Below are 15,336 nucleotides of genomic sequence, written 5' to 3' on the forward strand. Positions count from 1 at the left end.
AGATGGATAGATACATTTTAGTACTATAAATGTAGACATACAACTTGTTCAGATTCGTATTAATATGATGCATCCCATCCATTCAAAATCTATTATATTTTAGGATGAAAGAAGTACAGTATATCACTTCATAAACATGCAGGTTCTACAACTAGTTAGAGTTTTAATTCTTTTACAGCTTTGAATTTGCATTTTTTCTTTGGAATAATCATCGGAGGAGAGAGGTTCCCCACCTAAATGTTCCATTGCACTTAATAAAAACAAGGTCTCAGATTACAGGGAGCGGGCATTGCCGGAGGCAAGCCATTACAAATGTTGAAGTAAGTTAGGAGTCGAGAAGATAGCATACCAAGTTTGAGACACTATTCTATCCTAGTGATTTAGACGTTCTGCCCAAAGTGTTGATTCGTCTTGAATTTACATGTTTGTAAAGTGATATTATATATTATATATTAATATATCTTGTCTTTTTTATTTTTTTATAACTATTTAATTAGTAATATGTAATAAATAAGTGAACAGGAGTACAGGACCCTCTCCAAGGTTGCCTGACATGCCTTCTCTTTTTGACCGCTACGCCAGCATCTTCGAGCCACGCTCCGAGGCACCGTGGCCAAACTCCAAAGCGAATTTGCCGCGACTACAGTGCTCCATCCTGTTGTCCCTGCCATCTCAGGAATCGCCATCGTGCCAGTGCGATTAGATTATTTCGTGCAGGATTAAACAAATGGAAGTACTAATTATACATGTCGGCTGGGCGCCACGAGCCCGCGAGTTTCCTTGAAACCTGACGAAGACGACGCACCGACATGTCCTCCCAACTCTTGAAGCGTATCAAGAATGTGGCCATCGAACGGTTGTAGTAACCGGCACATCAGCCGTTCAATTTTTCCTATATCCACAGTGTCTCCCAAATTCTACCGATGAAAAGACGAGCAGCGGTTGAAGCGTCACGTCTGGCAAAATGAGTACTGAAAATGAAAAGTCTCCAAGCAATAGAGACCGGGGAGGGGAGAGAAACAAAGGAATAAAAGCTACAGCAATTTCGCCTGCTTTATCTCATCCAAGAAAAATATTTTTGCTGCTTTGCTGAATTGCTTGCTAGGATATGTATAACAAACGAGGTGGTTAGCGAAAGGGATACCACAGCCGCAAACTCTCCGGTAAAGCAGCCGCTGTGATGATGACAGAATGACAACTTATTACTAATAAGCTCTTAATCCTGAAGATTAACGCATTCCAGCTCATCCGTCTCCTGACCTTTGCTTGTCTGTCCCTTCGCTTCAACTTCTCTCTCTCGCTCCGAATAAAAACAGCAGAGGAAAACGTGAGCAGAAACCGCAGAGATATTGATCAAAAGCTGCGTTTTTTTCCCTTCTTTTTTTGGCAGCAAGTTAATTCCACCCTCCACTCCTCCATGTTCTTCTACTAGTGGCACAGCAGAGCGGCCACAACCGCTCACCTCACCACTCCTTCCTCCAATTTCGCATTCAAGGCGACTCCTTTGGTTAGAGTAGTAGAGGTGCACGAACCAAGAACCAGAAGCAGAAGCGGAAGCAGAGGCAGCAATGCAGGGCTCCAAGACCAAGTAAGCATTGGCTAACCCTCCTGCGCACTCTGCTGCGAGTTCTTGATCGGTGCAGCAAGCTTCTCCGGCTTGCTGGATCTTGCTTTGGTGTGGGCAAGATAGATCTGGCCTTGTGGTTCTTTGATCTGATGGCGGCGGTTCGGTTTTTCTTGGCGCTGCAGATCTGGCCATGCCGAGGCGAAGAGCAACGGCAAGGCGGAGGCGAAGGGCACGCCGCCGACGCCCAAGAGCGCCAAGATTGCGAGGAAGCCGGCCGTGCCCAAGGCGCCGCCGCGCCCCTCCGCCGACAAGTCCCAGTCCCCCGGCTCGGCCGACCGCAAGAAGAGCGCCTCCCGGATCACCACCCCTCCAGAGGTATGCCAATTCATGCTCCTCCTCCTCTCGCCGGTGATGCTGAACTGAAAACTGCTTGCTTTTTGGCTGGAATCTGAGTGTTTTTTTTTTATGGTTTGTAGAAGCAAGGGAAGGCGACGAAGCCCGCTCAGGAGTCGGTGGCCGCGAAGCCGTCGCCTCAAGAGCCGGTGGCCGTGAAGCCGTCGTCCCAGGAGCAGGAGCAGCAGGCGCTGCTGGCTGCAGTTCAGCAGGAGCTCGTGAAGGCCAAGGAGGAGTTGGTGGAGAAGGAGAAGGAGAGGGGGAAAGTCCTGGATGAACTGGAGCGTGCCAAGAGGGCGGCTGATGAGGCCAATGCGAAGCTCCAGGAGGCGCTCGCTGCGCAGAGCAAGGCGGCGGAGGAGTCGGCGGCGGAGCAGTCCGGCGATGCCGAAGCGGAGCAGGCGAGCGCGAGCATGGAGGATGAGCTGCGGACGAAGCTGGCGAGCATGCAGAGCCAGCAGGAGGCTGACATGGCCGCACTGCGTTCGACGGTGGAGCAGCTTGAGCAGGCCAGGTATGAGCTAGCGGATGCAATCGATGCCAAGAACGCGGCGCTTACCCAGGCAGATGATGCCATGAGGGCTTCAGATGAGAATGCCGAGAAGATCAAGCTCCTCGATGCGGAGGTGGCGCATCTCAAAGGGCTGCTTGATTCCGAGGTAGGGAGCTCGTCAAAAGGTGCTGTGGAGCACATTAGGAAGCTTGAAGAAGAGAACTCTGGATTGAAGCTTGAGCTTGAGAAAGCAAATGTCGCTGAGCAGAGGGCAGTTGAATTGGAAGGTGTGGTTGAACAGCTTGAAGTTGAAATCGCTGATGTTAAGAAGGCGCGCGCGAGGTCAGAGGAGTTACTTGGCAAATGGAAGACAAAAGCACTGGAATTGGAGGTCAGGTTGGAGGAAGCTGATCAGTCTAACATTCTCAAGGGCGAGTCCTTAGAATCAGCAATGAAAGAATTGGATGCAAAAATGACTCTGCTCCAAGAAAAAGAATCTGAAATCGAAGCACTTCAGGATAAGGTCAGGTCTTTGGAGGATGAAGTAGCCAAGCAGAAAGAAGATTTTCATACTGCTGATAAGGAAGCTGATGAATTAAGGTTGGAGATAGAAGACCTTAGGTTGAAGCTCGAAGCGGCGGAAGAAGACCTTAACAATGACAAGATTGCCAGTTCAGAAATGGAAACCCTGATTGAACAGAAGAACATGCTAGCCAAGGAACTTGAAGCTAGCAAAGCTGAAGTTGAGAAGATTAAGAAGGCCATGGAGGGTCAAGCCTCTGCTTTGCACGAAATGTCAGCTCAACTGAGAGTGGCGCAGGAGAAGTACCTAGATAAACAAGAGGAGATTGATCGTGCTCGTGCACAGGTAGAGGAGCTCAATGTAAGTCTGCAGAATACAAAGGAGAGCTATGAGGTAATGCTTGACGAAGCAAACTATGAAAAAGTTTGTCTCAAGAAGTCAGTTGAGAGAATGGAAGCAGAAACCAAGAGTGCGTCTGAGGAATGGCAGTCCAAAGAGCTAAGTTTTGTTAACTCAATTAAAAAATCAGAAGAAGAAATCATCAACGCCAGAGCTCAGATGGACAAGACCTTGGAGGCTGTAAAAGGCAAAGAAAGTGAAAATGCTGAGTTACAGGAGAAGTTGAAGCATCTTGAAGCTCAGCTAATGGAAGCTAACAAAACATGCGAGGAAGCCAAGGCCGAGACCTTCCAGTGGAAGGAAAAGCTACTAGACAAAGAAAATGAGTTGCAGAACATAAAACAAGAGAACGATGATTTGCAAGCAAAGGAACTTGTTGCTTCTGAGAAGATAAAGGAGCTCTCCGTGCTTGCAAATGCAAAAGATGGAGCTACAAATGGTAGTCACAAGGAAGAAAGTAATGTCAAGGGGGACAGCGAGGATGATGAACCGGTAATGGTAGTTGCAAAGATGTGGGAGAACAGCAAGGTTACTGATGATGCCTCATCTAAGGAGAAGGGAAACGATGGTGAATCAGAAGTTGATTTAGAGTCCAACACGGGAGATTCCATTGTTGATGGCAATGGTTTGCACTCCACGACGGCGAGCAATGGCAACGCATCACCGCCCAAGCAGCAGCCGCAAAAGAAGAAGCCCTTGCTGAAGAAATTTGGTGGTCTGCTGAAGAAGAAAACCCAACCTTAGCATAAATTCTGATGACATTTCTTTGTTTTGTGCTATATGGCATCTCTTTCTTTGACTGGTCATCTAGCTTCTGGGTATTGCCTCATCATGGTAAAAAAAAATGTTGGGTGTTTTAAGAGAATACAAATGGTCGATTGTATTTACAACCGTTTGTTTATTCCTTGTGCATGTTTGATCGTCATTCATATTCTAGTTATTGTATTTATTGTTATTGATGTATAATATGCCTTGATAATGTTGCTGTAAAAGGAGCAGAAATTTTCAATTTGATTGGTACAGATTCATTTGAGAACATATATAGTTTAAGTGCACTATTCATCTCAAGCATAAAGTTTCATGGTGCTCCATGTTCTTGAGCTGGCCTTACAGGGTGATAATGGTAATGGCTTATGCATTATTGGACAAAAAGCCTATCATGCATGTGACAGCAAGCATGTTTTTGATCAGATTGTTTGCTCATCAATAATGGATTTGCTCCAGCTACTATTCAGATTCAACATTTCCACTAACCACATGAACTTAACAGTCAATACAATAATCTGCATTGTCTATGCCTAATTCGTTCATGTGACTCGCAAGGATGGGCACGGAAAGGCAGCAGCCGGTTATGCAGGTATAGGCCCTATGGTGAGAATGGTGATCTTTCAATGAGACCATAAATTCATCGCAATTTATTGGCTGCAGATCAGTGGCAGCTAACTTACCAGTACTGTGCTGCCTGTTCCTGAAGGGTGAACGTTCTAACAGAGAGCTTCCTATTGTGTTCCAAGTCAATATAAGCCTATCAGATTACCAGTACTGCTACTTGGCAATGTGTTTTGTTTCAGTTGATCTCGACCGTTGCAACAAGGACCTGAAATGACAGTAATACTACGTGACAGTAAATGAGTCTTATCTGCAGTTCCAAAAAACCAGGTCCACATGAGCATCTTTTCTGCTCATCACTTGGATAGACGATAGTTCCATGTCGACCGCCAAATCGGTTTGGTTTGTTTCCAATACACGCCAAATATGTGAATTCAGATGATACTACTACTACTACTCAATATGATGCGGAAGTGATGCAAGCTTTGTACCTGGAGAGACGTCCAGCGCTTCTCTTGTTGATGGAACTGGAGATAAAGGAGAAGCGTAGGCCACCATGGTCAAGGGGACCACCGGACCAGTTCCTCCTCAGTGAAACCATGTGAAGATCTGACATCTCTGCATGAACAAAACGGCCGGGTTCAATATCCCTACATTACATGGGCATGCCCCAGATGGGCACGGCCTTTGTGTCCTGAGACATTGGCACGTTACGCTGCGTACCTTTGTGATCCCAGTAGTCCACAAAGCTGTGCCAGAAGGAATAGTGTCCTGGGAACAGTAAAATTGCAACATGAAGAAAAAGAGCAGCTTGCAAATTCCTTAGCATACAGATGTGCCAATGTTGTACATCAAATATTTTACTGCTGGGATAATGGATTTGGGTGGGAAGCGGCTTTCCACATAAAGGGTCAAAGGGACGATTTGGAGCTCAGAAATACACAGAAAGCTTCTGCAGTCCTGCTGGTACTAAATTCTTGCCTGTGCACAAAAGCAAGCATGCCTGTGCACAACATTGGAATTCGTTTACAACAGGCACAGTTTTAATTAACCATGCCAAAACCAAGAGAAAGAAAAAAAATCATAACGTATTAGTAACGTATTTTGTGGTTGAGACTTGAGAGATGAGGGAGAAAGGGGTGACAATCCCAGATCAAGTTAAAAATGTAGACAGTAAACCTATCCAGTGTGGTAAATGTACACTAAAGCATTGATAATGATTCTCAGAAAGAGAACTCCTTAGGTAAATATTTGCCGAATTTGCTGGATAAAAAGCTCTTGTACTTTCCCTTCAATTCCCCCACTGCAGTAAAAGCCATGCATTCTTCCATCAAAAAAGGGTCACACTATATGGTTGATGTTAACTGCATTCTAGTTTCATGAATTATTTACCTCTAATATCTTCAGATTTGCGGTCTGGCAGATTGTTCGATAATAACACCTCTATTAGCCTCACGAACTCCTTGCCTGTATTTGACAATGTTTGAAAGTTAAAAGCCCTTCACTAAAATAAAGCAAACAGAATTATATACATGAAAAGCCAGAAATTTTATTACCATCTATGTACTTTCCAGAGCTCTTGGCATTTATCAGATAAGTAGGTGTATTATCTTCTTTCAGCTGGAAAGGTAGAACATTGGTCTTTTGGCATATATACCAGAATGCTAAGAGTGGTAATCATGAAGGGAACTTACATGAGAAAATAAGGAATTTGCTAGGGCAATGGGGTCAAGAGGGGAGGGGTCCTTGCTGTAAGCTGGGATAAATTTACCATCACAATATCCTGCTAAGAAATGGTAAGCAGCCTGGCCTGGAGAAAGCTTTGATAATGCTGGTAGGGCATCAGTACTGAACGTAAAAGGAAACCAAACACATTGTTAGCAAACTCAGTTTTAGAAAAACTGTAGATAACGCAACAAACAGCAGTACATATATGTTGTCCCATTCCTTCTAGCTACAATTTATGTGGATCTTAAACATGCAGAAATATGAAGCACTTCTTGTTACTTTTGCAAACTATCTTGTCACAATATTCTGTAAATGAGAGGCAAAACAGCAAATGATGTTGTGCACCCTTTGAAGCACAGGTTCTTCATTACCTATCTGATGATACAATAATAACTTGAGTTGGTCTGGTAAACAAATTTGGTTCCCTAGCCTTTGTGGCGAATAGCACATTAGATCCTTTAGGGGAGACAACTACACCACTGTCAGTGGACACGAGAACGTCCTGAAGTTTTAAGGATTTTATGACATCCACTGGAGCAAACAACAATACAGCAGAACCACCAAAAGACAGGAGCCTATGGAAGACAAATATGATAATTATGAAAGAGGGAAAATATACTTATGGAGAGAGATAGAAAAGAGCACATCCTACCACCCAGGAAATGGTAGTCCTCCCCTTGCTGATAATACAGGGGCAGTCAAAGCACTAAGAGCACCTTTGAGCATAGCGGAATCAGCAAATGCTTTACCACATAGGATAAGTGACGAGCGTTCTATGTCTGCTGCTGCAAATCCATTGGCGTATTGTGATCCAGAACCAAGAGAATTCCTGACATTAGCACTGTCCAAAAACATGCATCAAGAAATATTAGTTTTTGGCGCTATCATCAGCTAAAGGTGTGGTGGCTTTTGCTGATGCAAAGAAAAGATTACCTTATCGAGCTGGCAACATATATAGTCAATGGGCATGTGTCATGGGAAATAGAACGATCTGGTGTTTTCCAAAGGATATTGGAGAGCAACAGAACAGCAGAGGGGTTATCGCTAATAACACGGACCTTTGCATCACACTCCACAGAGGAACCAACAGCACCGTCTTGGACATACAGACTTGAGATCGATGAAAGATGAAAGGTCACCTATAGAAAGATAACAGCCCATCAAAACATAAGGAGGCCAGCTAAATTGAGGCACTGTAGCTCAACTGATAAGAGGAACCTTAAATACTGTTTGCAATAGGTGGCAAACTAATCCAGATCAATTTACAATTCTGAGATAACATCGCATGAATAATTGAATAAAAAATACAAATGTACCAGTTTAAGAAGCTTTGCGAATTGAGCTCTTGAAACATCAGGAATCCCGCTAATGACATTTCCTCTAACATGAAGTGGAATGCCAGACAGGCACTCTCCATGCCCAGAAGAAGGTAACAAGTTCTACATTAGCATCAATCATATCAATTGTATGTACGCATAATACATATACTCACATACCTGTGTAAGCAGCACCACCTTTCTGAAGTTCCGATTTCTCCAGGTTATAGAAGACCTTATCTTTTACAACAACACCTCTTCCAGCAATAGCCCAATTAAGACCATATGAAACTTCTTGGTCTTCTCTGTGCAACAAATAGTACATTAAAGTAGTTCAAATATTTTGTTTGTATTGACTGGTGCAATTCGAATGAACCGAACATCTAACTTGGTAGACGAAACACCAAACAATGTAATCAAGTCGTCAGGTCATCATGTAATTGGCTGTGTATATCCCCTTGTGGATATAGAGGCCAGATTCTATCCACCATCTAAAAAAGTCATCATGTGATCTTGCACAGTAGAACATTGTGTTTTGTGTAAAAAATAAAAAATCAGAGTTTACAAGCATATATAGGATGAAAAGTGTATGGTATGGCCACGCTTACCTCGACAGGGCAGTAATCTCTCATTGCTTCGATGGTAAGCGCACTGGAACTGCACCATTTCAGAAGCCAAAATTTACCGTCAGACTCCCCAATATACACTAGCATTTCAAAATCAGAGCTATTGAACAATCGCAATATTTTCGCATCACAGAACTAAAAAACCTTGCGTCTCGCACAGAATCCCATCAAAATTCTCTCCGGGCGAATCCCACCAAATTCAACAGAAATCGACACATTCAACCAGCCCTTCGATCACCCAACGACGCATCGCACGAGCATAAACCAGGAAGCCAACTCCTCCAAATCAGCTATCGAACTAGAGCTCCTTCTCCAACTCTCGGTTCAGAATCGAGGCACTCCGAAACCCTCGCCGAATAAACCGCGGGATTCGTAAAACGCACAGGCCGGCGGAGTAGTACGGAAGCTAACCCTCACCTGCCGGAGGCTCGCCGCCGACGCGGACGCCGCGCCCGCGGCCACGGCGGCGCGGCGGAGAGGGCCCAGCATGTGGTCCGCGGTCCGGTCCGGCGGCTTCGTTGTCGCCCAGGCGCCGCCTGCTCCTCCCACGAGCTCACGGCGGAGGCGGCGGTGTGGTGTGGTGGCGGCTGGCGGCTGCGTCGGCGTTGGCTCCGCATCGGCCCAGTCAAATCTAGCCCATTTAGTGGCTAAACCGGATGGGCCCAGATATTTGTAGTGGGCTGCCTACACTATTGTTCGGCCTCTTCTCAGAAAAATGTTTTTGGGCCGTAATACATATACTGGGATAGTTTTGGCCCATTATGTTAAGCCATCTAGAACAAATTGATGAATAGTGGTCCAATGGACCTTGTTTTTCTCTGAAACGAAAAGGAAAGTCCATTTGGCCATTTTTCATCACTTTGAACAACTAACGGCTGCGTTTTCCTTTCAAATTTGAAGCTTGAACAATCACCAGTTCTGTCCAACAAAATGATATCTTGTTTGAAAAAGTACACCTAAGGTCCCTCAACTTGTCATCGAGTTACAAAATCGTCCCCAACCGCAAAACCAGATATATGAAATCCCCCAACTTACAAAACCGTTTATTTTACATCCTTAGGTGATTTTGACCTCGATTTTATCCAACGTGACGCTGAGTCAGGGTGGAACCACGTAGGCCCCACATGTCAGGGTGTCCACGTCACCCCTCTCTTTCCCCTCTTCTCTCCTTTCCTCCTCTCTCTCTCTCTCACCTCTCTGCGCAGGCTGGTCAGCGGGTGGAGAGGAGGGCGTCGGCGCCGGCGATGGGCGACAAGGCGGCGACGACATCGTCCGCGGCCGGCCGCGGCGGCGGCGCCGCCTGCTCCAGGACGGGGCGTAAGAGGTCGATGAAGACGACCCGAGGAGGCGGGTGAGCACGCAGCGACCGACCGAGGGGAGCGGAGCAGCAGCGGCGCGCGAGCGAGCGAGCGGCGGAGCGGAGCGGCGTCGGCAGCGAGCGTGCAGCGGAGCGGAGCGGCGGCAAGCGAGCGGCCGGTGGAGTGTAGTGGAGAGGCGGCGGCATCCGCAGCTCGGCGAAGTACCATGGCGGCGTCAAGAACACTAGGCAGCACGGCGCAATGTGAGAGCGAGCCAGCGAGGTGATGGGGTTCAGCGACATGCCCTTGGAGGTGAGCAGTATATGGATGAGCACTAGCCGCGTGGCCTCGGCGGCGACGGCGGCGAGCTGCAGCATGACGCCGAACGCGTCGAACCGCGCCTCGCCGTAGGCGGCGATGGTGACGCCCGCGGAGATGCCGAGCATGTTGAGCATGGAGGCGCCGCGGAAGGAGTCGGTGCGGAAGGCGGGCGGGCGGCGGCGGCAGGCGAGCGCGCGGCCAGCGGAGCGGAGCGGCGGTGATGATGATCCCTACCGCCGCCGCCCCCCTGCCGCCCTTCTTCTTCTCCACCGCCTCCGCCTGCAGGATGAAAAATAACTAAAATGTTCCATAAACAATGAGCCAATTAAGGATGAGTAAGGACTGACTGGATATAGTTCAGTACATCTGCTTCCTGCAAGGGATTAGCAAGATGAGTAAAGAAGTTTTTCCATCAAAAAAGGACTGAAAGAACTAGTCCTTGATTGTGGGACAAATGAACAATACAGCATGCCGTTGAAGCTTATTAAAAGAGTTTATCAACCAGTGAATATAGAGGTTATGGGAATTTGGATACAAGCTTATATCATTAATGGTGACCTCGTTCGCGGACCTCCAGACCTCCAGAAGCTGCCGCCGGACGTCGCCCGTGACGTGGACGCCGTTGTCGGCACGGCCGAGGGGTTCCACGCGGACGCCGCGCGGGCCAGGGGCCTCCTGGAGCGGTGCGGCGCCGCGGCCTCCGAGCAGGTCGTGGTGGCCGTGCTGGCCCGCCTCCGCCTGCAGCACAAGCTGGTGGTGGCGGTCCGACGACGTCCCAGCCGCCGCTTGACCACCGGCGCCGCACCGCGCACGACTCCGACGGCGCCATGCAGCTCCTCTTGCACATGGGCTTTGCTAGCTATAGATAGCTCCGTCCCCTTGACTCTCTGTGCGATACAGATACTGCAAGCTAGCGAAGCAAACCGTGGCCGCGGCTTAGGAAAATATCGCAATTCACGGAGCGGCCGCCGCCCCCGCTCCGCTCTCTCCACCACGGCAATGGTGCCACACGGCACGCGGAGGAGGAGGCCGAGGGAAGGCAGACGACCGTCGCGGTCGTCCCCCGCCAGCCGCCGGCCACGGCGGGCCTCCTAACCTCCCCGCTACATCGACGAAGGTGTCGCCATCCACGACGCCCAGGGAAAAATGAGAGAGGAAGGGAGTGAAGAGGAAAAGAGAGAGTCCGTGCTGATGTGGCATCCTGACATGTGGAGCCCACGTGAGTCCCATGCTGACTCAGCCGCCACGTAGGATAAAACCGGGATCAAAACCACCGAAGGATCTATTGTGACCAGTTTTGATTAGTTAAGGGACCCCCGATATCTGGTTTTGTGGTTAGAGTACAATTTTATAACTCGATGACAAGTTGAGGGACCTTCGGTGTACTTTTTCCTATCTTGTTTAAAAAGGGTATCGTGGTCGCAAAGTGTGGCACAAAAGAACATGACCACAAACCAAAACGCAGAAATTGGCACACGATCATACGCATCGCAAGCAGAGCAAGGAGGAGACCGGCACGGCACAGAGACAGGTTGTGATTGAACCACTGAATATGGATTGAATGAATCTGATCAATATATACAGGGATCAGATCAGTTTGCTTGTCCCATCTAAACAACACTACTTGGCTTAATGCTTACACATCAAAGCAGCTTTGCCTGATGGGCATTGTGCCTCCCCAGACTCCATAATTTGGGTGGCTAAACACTTCACTTCGTAAATGTTTCGATGGCAACCCAAGCAGGCTTCCAGTAATGGAGAGGGGTCAGGGAAGCACTTGGGGTTGGAGGTCCTGTCATGCTGTGTAGTCTTTGCAAACCATGGTGTTGTCAGGCCTTTGATGCTCCTACTACTTCTGAAGCAACCCTGCATGCTGGAGCTTCATATGTACAGGTGAGGGCATGCGGATCGGCGCTTCGGTGATCATGACGCGGTAACTGCAATTTCCGTTGTTTTTTCTTGCGCTTCGTCCTTGCCCAACAATGTTGGTGTGACCGAAACAATCCCGATCAAGAACAGCAGCGCTATCGATTGGGTATCATACAGGTCACTCAATGATGTTAACTCTCCTAGAGCAATCCCAGCCTGGATATAAGAAGAAACAATGAACAGGGTTACACAAAGTAGGTATCGTGCAAACCAGAATGAAAAAAAAACATGTTAGGAACTTACCCTGACAGTAACATAGGAAGCTGGGATGAGACCGATGAGAGTTGCCAGTAAGAATATATGGTAGGGCACATCTACTATGGGTGAAGCTAAGTTAATGAAGGTGTTTGGCAATGTTGGGGTGACCCTGAGAAAAAGCATGTAATTCAACAGCTTTTCTCTTCTTTTGGCAACCTGGAAAGAAAGAAAAGTTGCACCTTTTCAGTAATGAACGGATGCCCCTGAGGATCTTGAATCGGATATTCAACACAATAAGCAGAGCAACTAGAATATTTGAGTTGATGCCAACCTGCTTCTGGAAGAACATGAGCTTATCTGGCCACAGTGAGAACACCAATGGCTTTCCAATCAGCTTCGACAGGAAAAAGCACGAAGAAGCACCAGCAGAGGCTGCAAATACCACGAGGGCCACACCCCGGAGTTGCCCAAACAGAGAACCGGCAAGCAATGACATGAATATTGTTCCTGGGATCATGAAGGTCTGCATGAAGATGTACACAGAACAGTAACCCACCAACACTTGTATGGTGTAATCACTGGTATAGTTCTCAAGATGTCCACTGCAAAGAAAACATTTTGTAGTTAGAAACAGAAACCAAGGACCATATACACTGTTAACAGTAGCAATTGGACTATTCCTATGCACATAACCGAACTTCATTTATAGCTTAAAATTAAATAACTAATGATAGCAACTGGGCCACAACGCAATCCACATGACATAACAGTAGCGAACCGATAGCTCATATCACACGTATAGAGCAGATCAATATATGTATTATTGTTCAGTTTAGGAGCATGGAACATGCATAGACTCAGTCCAGAGTACAAATTATTAGTAGCTGGCAAGAAAGCGACAAGGTAATTAGAGAAAGATTGAGGGATTTCTTACTCAACAATATTCAAATGGGTTAAAATTACTTCCATTGAGTTAATCATGGAGCTACGACGTTTGGTATTATTGCCTAAATCACGCAAATATTCCAGGTCTTAACACACGTTACTAATTGCAGAGTTCCTATATTCACAGATTTTAAGGGCAGTTTGAAATGGCCAAAAAAAAAAGGAAATAACAGGTTAGGCTCCCAGATTTATGAAATCCGCAGCTTGCAAATTACTTTCACCAGATCCAGGATCTACCTCTTGCATAGAAACAAAAGAAAATCCCCAGAGACGAACGCTAAGATACTTCCGAAATCACGAGATAAACTCTACTAATTCCCTCTAATTTCCCCCCAGTCAACTGTTCCATTCCCATAAACGCTGATCCACAAAAGGTGGGCAATTTTAACCTTCAAATCGCACCAAAAAACGAAAAAAAATGGATTCTTGCAAAGCTTAGAATGGCATAAGAACTGCATCTGTCATCTATGCATTACCCTCCGGTTGAACCATCAAAACAAACGCGCATTAAGACAGAAATCGTGTCTTCGTAACTCAACGAAGGTGACAATCTACTTGCAGGAATTAATTGATCAATAAACATAAAATTCACGACACAAAACAAAGAAAGAAACTTTGAATATACAATAGCGCCCCCAAAATGGAGCTTTTGTGAACGAAATTGACCGTACGCCAACTGAAACAAGAAACGAGGTTGGGGGGGGGGGGGGCAGCGAATGATTACGTGAGGATTTGGAGCTCCTCGAGGTTGCGCGGCAACTTGAGGAAGCTGTAGTCGGAGTCCGGCATGGAGAGGTAGACTCCGACGAGCCCGGTGGCGAAGGCGGCGGCGACCCCGGCGCCGAGCGCCGCCTCCCACACCGGGAACCTCTCCTCCCTCCCCATCTCCTCCCGCCTCCTTACCCCCTTGCAAAAAATCCGGGGTCCAAGCGAGGAGGAGGAGGAGAGGAAGAAGAAGAAGAGAGAGAGATGGAGTTTGAGAAGAGGAAGATGAGAGCTTTCTTTGGCTCCCTCTCTTCTCTTCTCTTCCCTCTTTCCCTTTCTTCCTCGGTTGCTTTTCTTGGTGAGTTTATACGGGAGGGGAGAGAGAGGTTCGAATATTCTCTCTCTCCCTTTTTTTGATTATATATTTTGCCTTTTCCTTGTGTAAATGTTGTTGTTTCGTTGTTTCTTAGCGTTGGTGCAAAGATAAACATGCTTTTGGTCAGGATTTGTTTGGTCTGTAGGATTTTAGGAAATTTTCAAATCAAGACAAATTTTATGTAACCTTCGGACATTCAGCATACTCTCTACATTCTATAAAAAATTAAATCCTGATGATGAATCTGGATATACACTCATTCTTAGGATTTAATTTTTTTTATGGGGCGGGAGAGAATACATGTTACACTCCGCCCTTTTTCACGTTAGTTAGTTCAATATCATTTTAGCCTCCTCTTGTCGTTTATCTTTTAGCTTATAATGGATTGTTAAAATTTAAATTTAAACTTAAATTGTTAAAAAGTTGAATTTTAAAGTTTTATTGTAGTTTATTTTTAACACTAGCTTTTTAATCGTTACGGACTTCTATAAAAAAATTCTAATCATAAATTGTTTTTTATGGCTTATTAACTGTAGGCCAAATGTTAAATGTGTGTGTGTGGGGGGGGGGGGGGGTTCAGATGACAATTTTTTGGAGAGTTTCTTTTAATAGTCCCCCTACAACAAAGTGACATGCACAAAACACTGGATGATTGGAGTGGTAACAATAGAAACTTAAACTAGATCAAATAGTTGATGTGACATTTAATCTAAAAATTGAAAACAGCAAACACGTTGGTCAGTTTGCTTTCTTTTTCAGCCAAGGAAAAAAAAATAGGTGTGCTTTTATTTTAATCGTGTTCATTCGTTTTTCCGTCTCTGGCGTCTGGGCTGGCTGAGGCTGACGCGTACTTTGGGAGCAATGAGAGCGTCTTAACTTTGTGATTAGTGCGTTGATTGGGACAAGTGGTCGGCCACATCGCCATTGTTAACCCTGCACGGCAGTATGGCTTTGGTCACATTTTTGCTGTCCACCGGCAGCAGCAGCATCAGCAAAGACAGCGAGAGTTTTCTCCATCCTCATCCAATAAAGATCGATTTTTAGATGAAATGAACAGAAAAAAAATCACATCTTTAAATTCATCCTGTTGATGGAGGCGACCACATTATCCTGCGAATATTTGAGGTTTGAAAATTTGCTTAAACAGTTGAACGGTTAGTTGATTCTCTCCCCCAAAGACCACATCACAT

At 46.3% G+C, this 15,336-nt stretch overlaps 4 protein-coding genes across 5 annotated transcripts; 1 reads left to right on the forward strand and 3 right to left on the reverse strand.

Moving 5' to 3' along the window:
- The first annotated feature begins 1,340 nt into the window (after positions 1-1,340).
- LOC4336830 (WEB family protein At5g16730, chloroplastic) lies at positions 1,341-4,413 on the forward strand. The gene is made up of 3 exons (XM_015780559.3): positions 1,341-1,588; positions 1,750-1,942; positions 2,044-4,413. The coding sequence occupies exons 1-3, from the start codon at positions 1,569-1,571 to the stop codon at positions 4,117-4,119; spliced, it is 2,289 nt and encodes a 762-aa protein (XP_015636045.1). The 5' UTR covers positions 1,341-1,568; the 3' UTR covers positions 4,120-4,413.
- A 1,229-nt stretch (positions 4,414-5,642) lies between these two features.
- Positions 5,643-8,975, reverse strand: LOC4336831 (uncharacterized). 2 transcript variants are annotated; one of them, XM_015780560.3, is made up of 11 exons: positions 8,792-8,975; positions 8,357-8,405; positions 7,929-8,048; positions 7,749-7,843; positions 7,366-7,571; positions 7,085-7,273; positions 6,804-7,007; positions 6,399-6,552; positions 6,261-6,324; positions 6,097-6,171; positions 5,643-6,007 (listed from the first exon to the last, which is right to left on the reverse strand). In XM_015780560.3, exons 1-11 carry the CDS (start codon positions 8,861-8,863, stop codon positions 5,928-5,930), a joined length of 1,308 nt encoding a protein of 435 aa, XP_015636046.1. In that variant the 5' UTR covers positions 8,864-8,975; the 3' UTR covers positions 5,643-5,927. The 2 variants fall into 2 exon arrangements, with proteins under 2 accessions (XP_015636046.1, XP_015636047.1); XM_015780561.3 differs by lacking the exon at positions 6,804-7,007.
- A 315-nt stretch (positions 8,976-9,290) lies between these two features.
- Positions 9,291-10,811, reverse strand: LOC136355930 (uncharacterized). Its single transcript, XM_066309230.1, has 2 exons — positions 10,552-10,811; positions 9,291-10,272 (listed from the first exon to the last, which is right to left on the reverse strand). Exon 2 carries the CDS (start codon positions 10,125-10,127, stop codon positions 9,585-9,587), a length of 543 nt encoding a protein of 180 aa, XP_066165327.1. The 5' UTR covers positions 10,128-10,272; positions 10,552-10,811; the 3' UTR covers positions 9,291-9,584.
- A 714-nt stretch (positions 10,812-11,525) lies between these two features.
- Positions 11,526-14,105, reverse strand: LOC4336832 (uncharacterized membrane protein At4g09580). The gene is made up of 4 exons (XM_015781777.3): positions 13,790-14,105; positions 12,452-12,722; positions 12,166-12,336; positions 11,526-12,078 (listed from the first exon to the last, which is right to left on the reverse strand). The coding sequence occupies exons 1-4, from the start codon at positions 13,948-13,950 to the stop codon at positions 11,917-11,919; spliced, it is 765 nt and encodes a 254-aa protein (XP_015637263.1). The 5' UTR covers positions 13,951-14,105; the 3' UTR covers positions 11,526-11,916.
- Positions 14,106-15,336: the final 1,231 nt, after the last annotated feature.

Source organism: Oryza sativa, chromosome 4 (assembly GCF_034140825.1).
Source record: "Oryza sativa Japonica Group chromosome 4, ASM3414082v1".
NCBI lineage: Eukaryota > Viridiplantae > Streptophyta > Magnoliopsida > Poales > Poaceae > Oryza > Oryza sativa.

What these genes read in the sequence shown, in the direction of transcription:
- LOC4336830 (XM_015780559.3), top strand. Translation starts at nt 1,569, where the DNA reads ATGCAGGGCTCCAAGACCAA. An exon ending in ATGCAGGGCTCCAAGACCAA is followed by an intron (nt 1,589 to 1,749) that starts GTAAGCATTGGC and finishes TTGGCGCTGCAG; the next exon opens with ATCTGGCCATGCCGAGGCGA. An exon ending in GGATCACCACCCCTCCAGAG is followed by an intron (nt 1,943 to 2,043) that starts GTATGCCAATTC and finishes TATGGTTTGTAG; the next exon opens with AAGCAAGGGAAGGCGACGAA.
- LOC4336831 (XM_015780560.3), bottom strand. Translation starts at nt 8,863, where the DNA reads ATGCTGGGCCCTCTCCGCCGCGCCGCCGTGGCCGCGGGCGCGGCGTCC. An exon ending in AGGTGGTGCTGCTTACACAG is followed by an intron (nt 7,844 to 7,928) that starts GTATGTGAGTAT and finishes CTGGGCATGGAG; the next exon opens with AGTGCCTGTCTGGCATTCCA. An exon ending in CAAATTCCTTATTTTCTCAT is followed by an intron (nt 6,325 to 6,398) that starts GTAAGTTCCCTT and finishes CTACCTTTCCAG; the next exon opens with CTGAAAGAAGATAATACACC.
- LOC136355930 (XM_066309230.1), bottom strand. Translation starts at nt 10,127, where the DNA reads ATGCTCAACATGCTCGGCATCTCCGCGGGCGTCACCATCGCCGCCTAC.
- LOC4336832 (XM_015781777.3), bottom strand. Translation starts at nt 13,950, where the DNA reads ATGGGGAGGGAGGAGAGGTTCCCGGTGTGGGAGGCGGCGCTCGGCGCC. An exon ending in TCATGTTCTTCCAGAAGCAG is followed by an intron (nt 12,337 to 12,451) that starts GTTGGCATCAAC and finishes CTTTCTTTCCAG; the next exon opens with GTTGCCAAAAGAAGAGAAAA. An exon ending in CTTCCTATGTTACTGTCAGG is followed by an intron (nt 12,079 to 12,165) that starts GTAAGTTCCTAA and finishes TCTTATATCCAG; the next exon opens with GCTGGGATTGCTCTAGGAGA.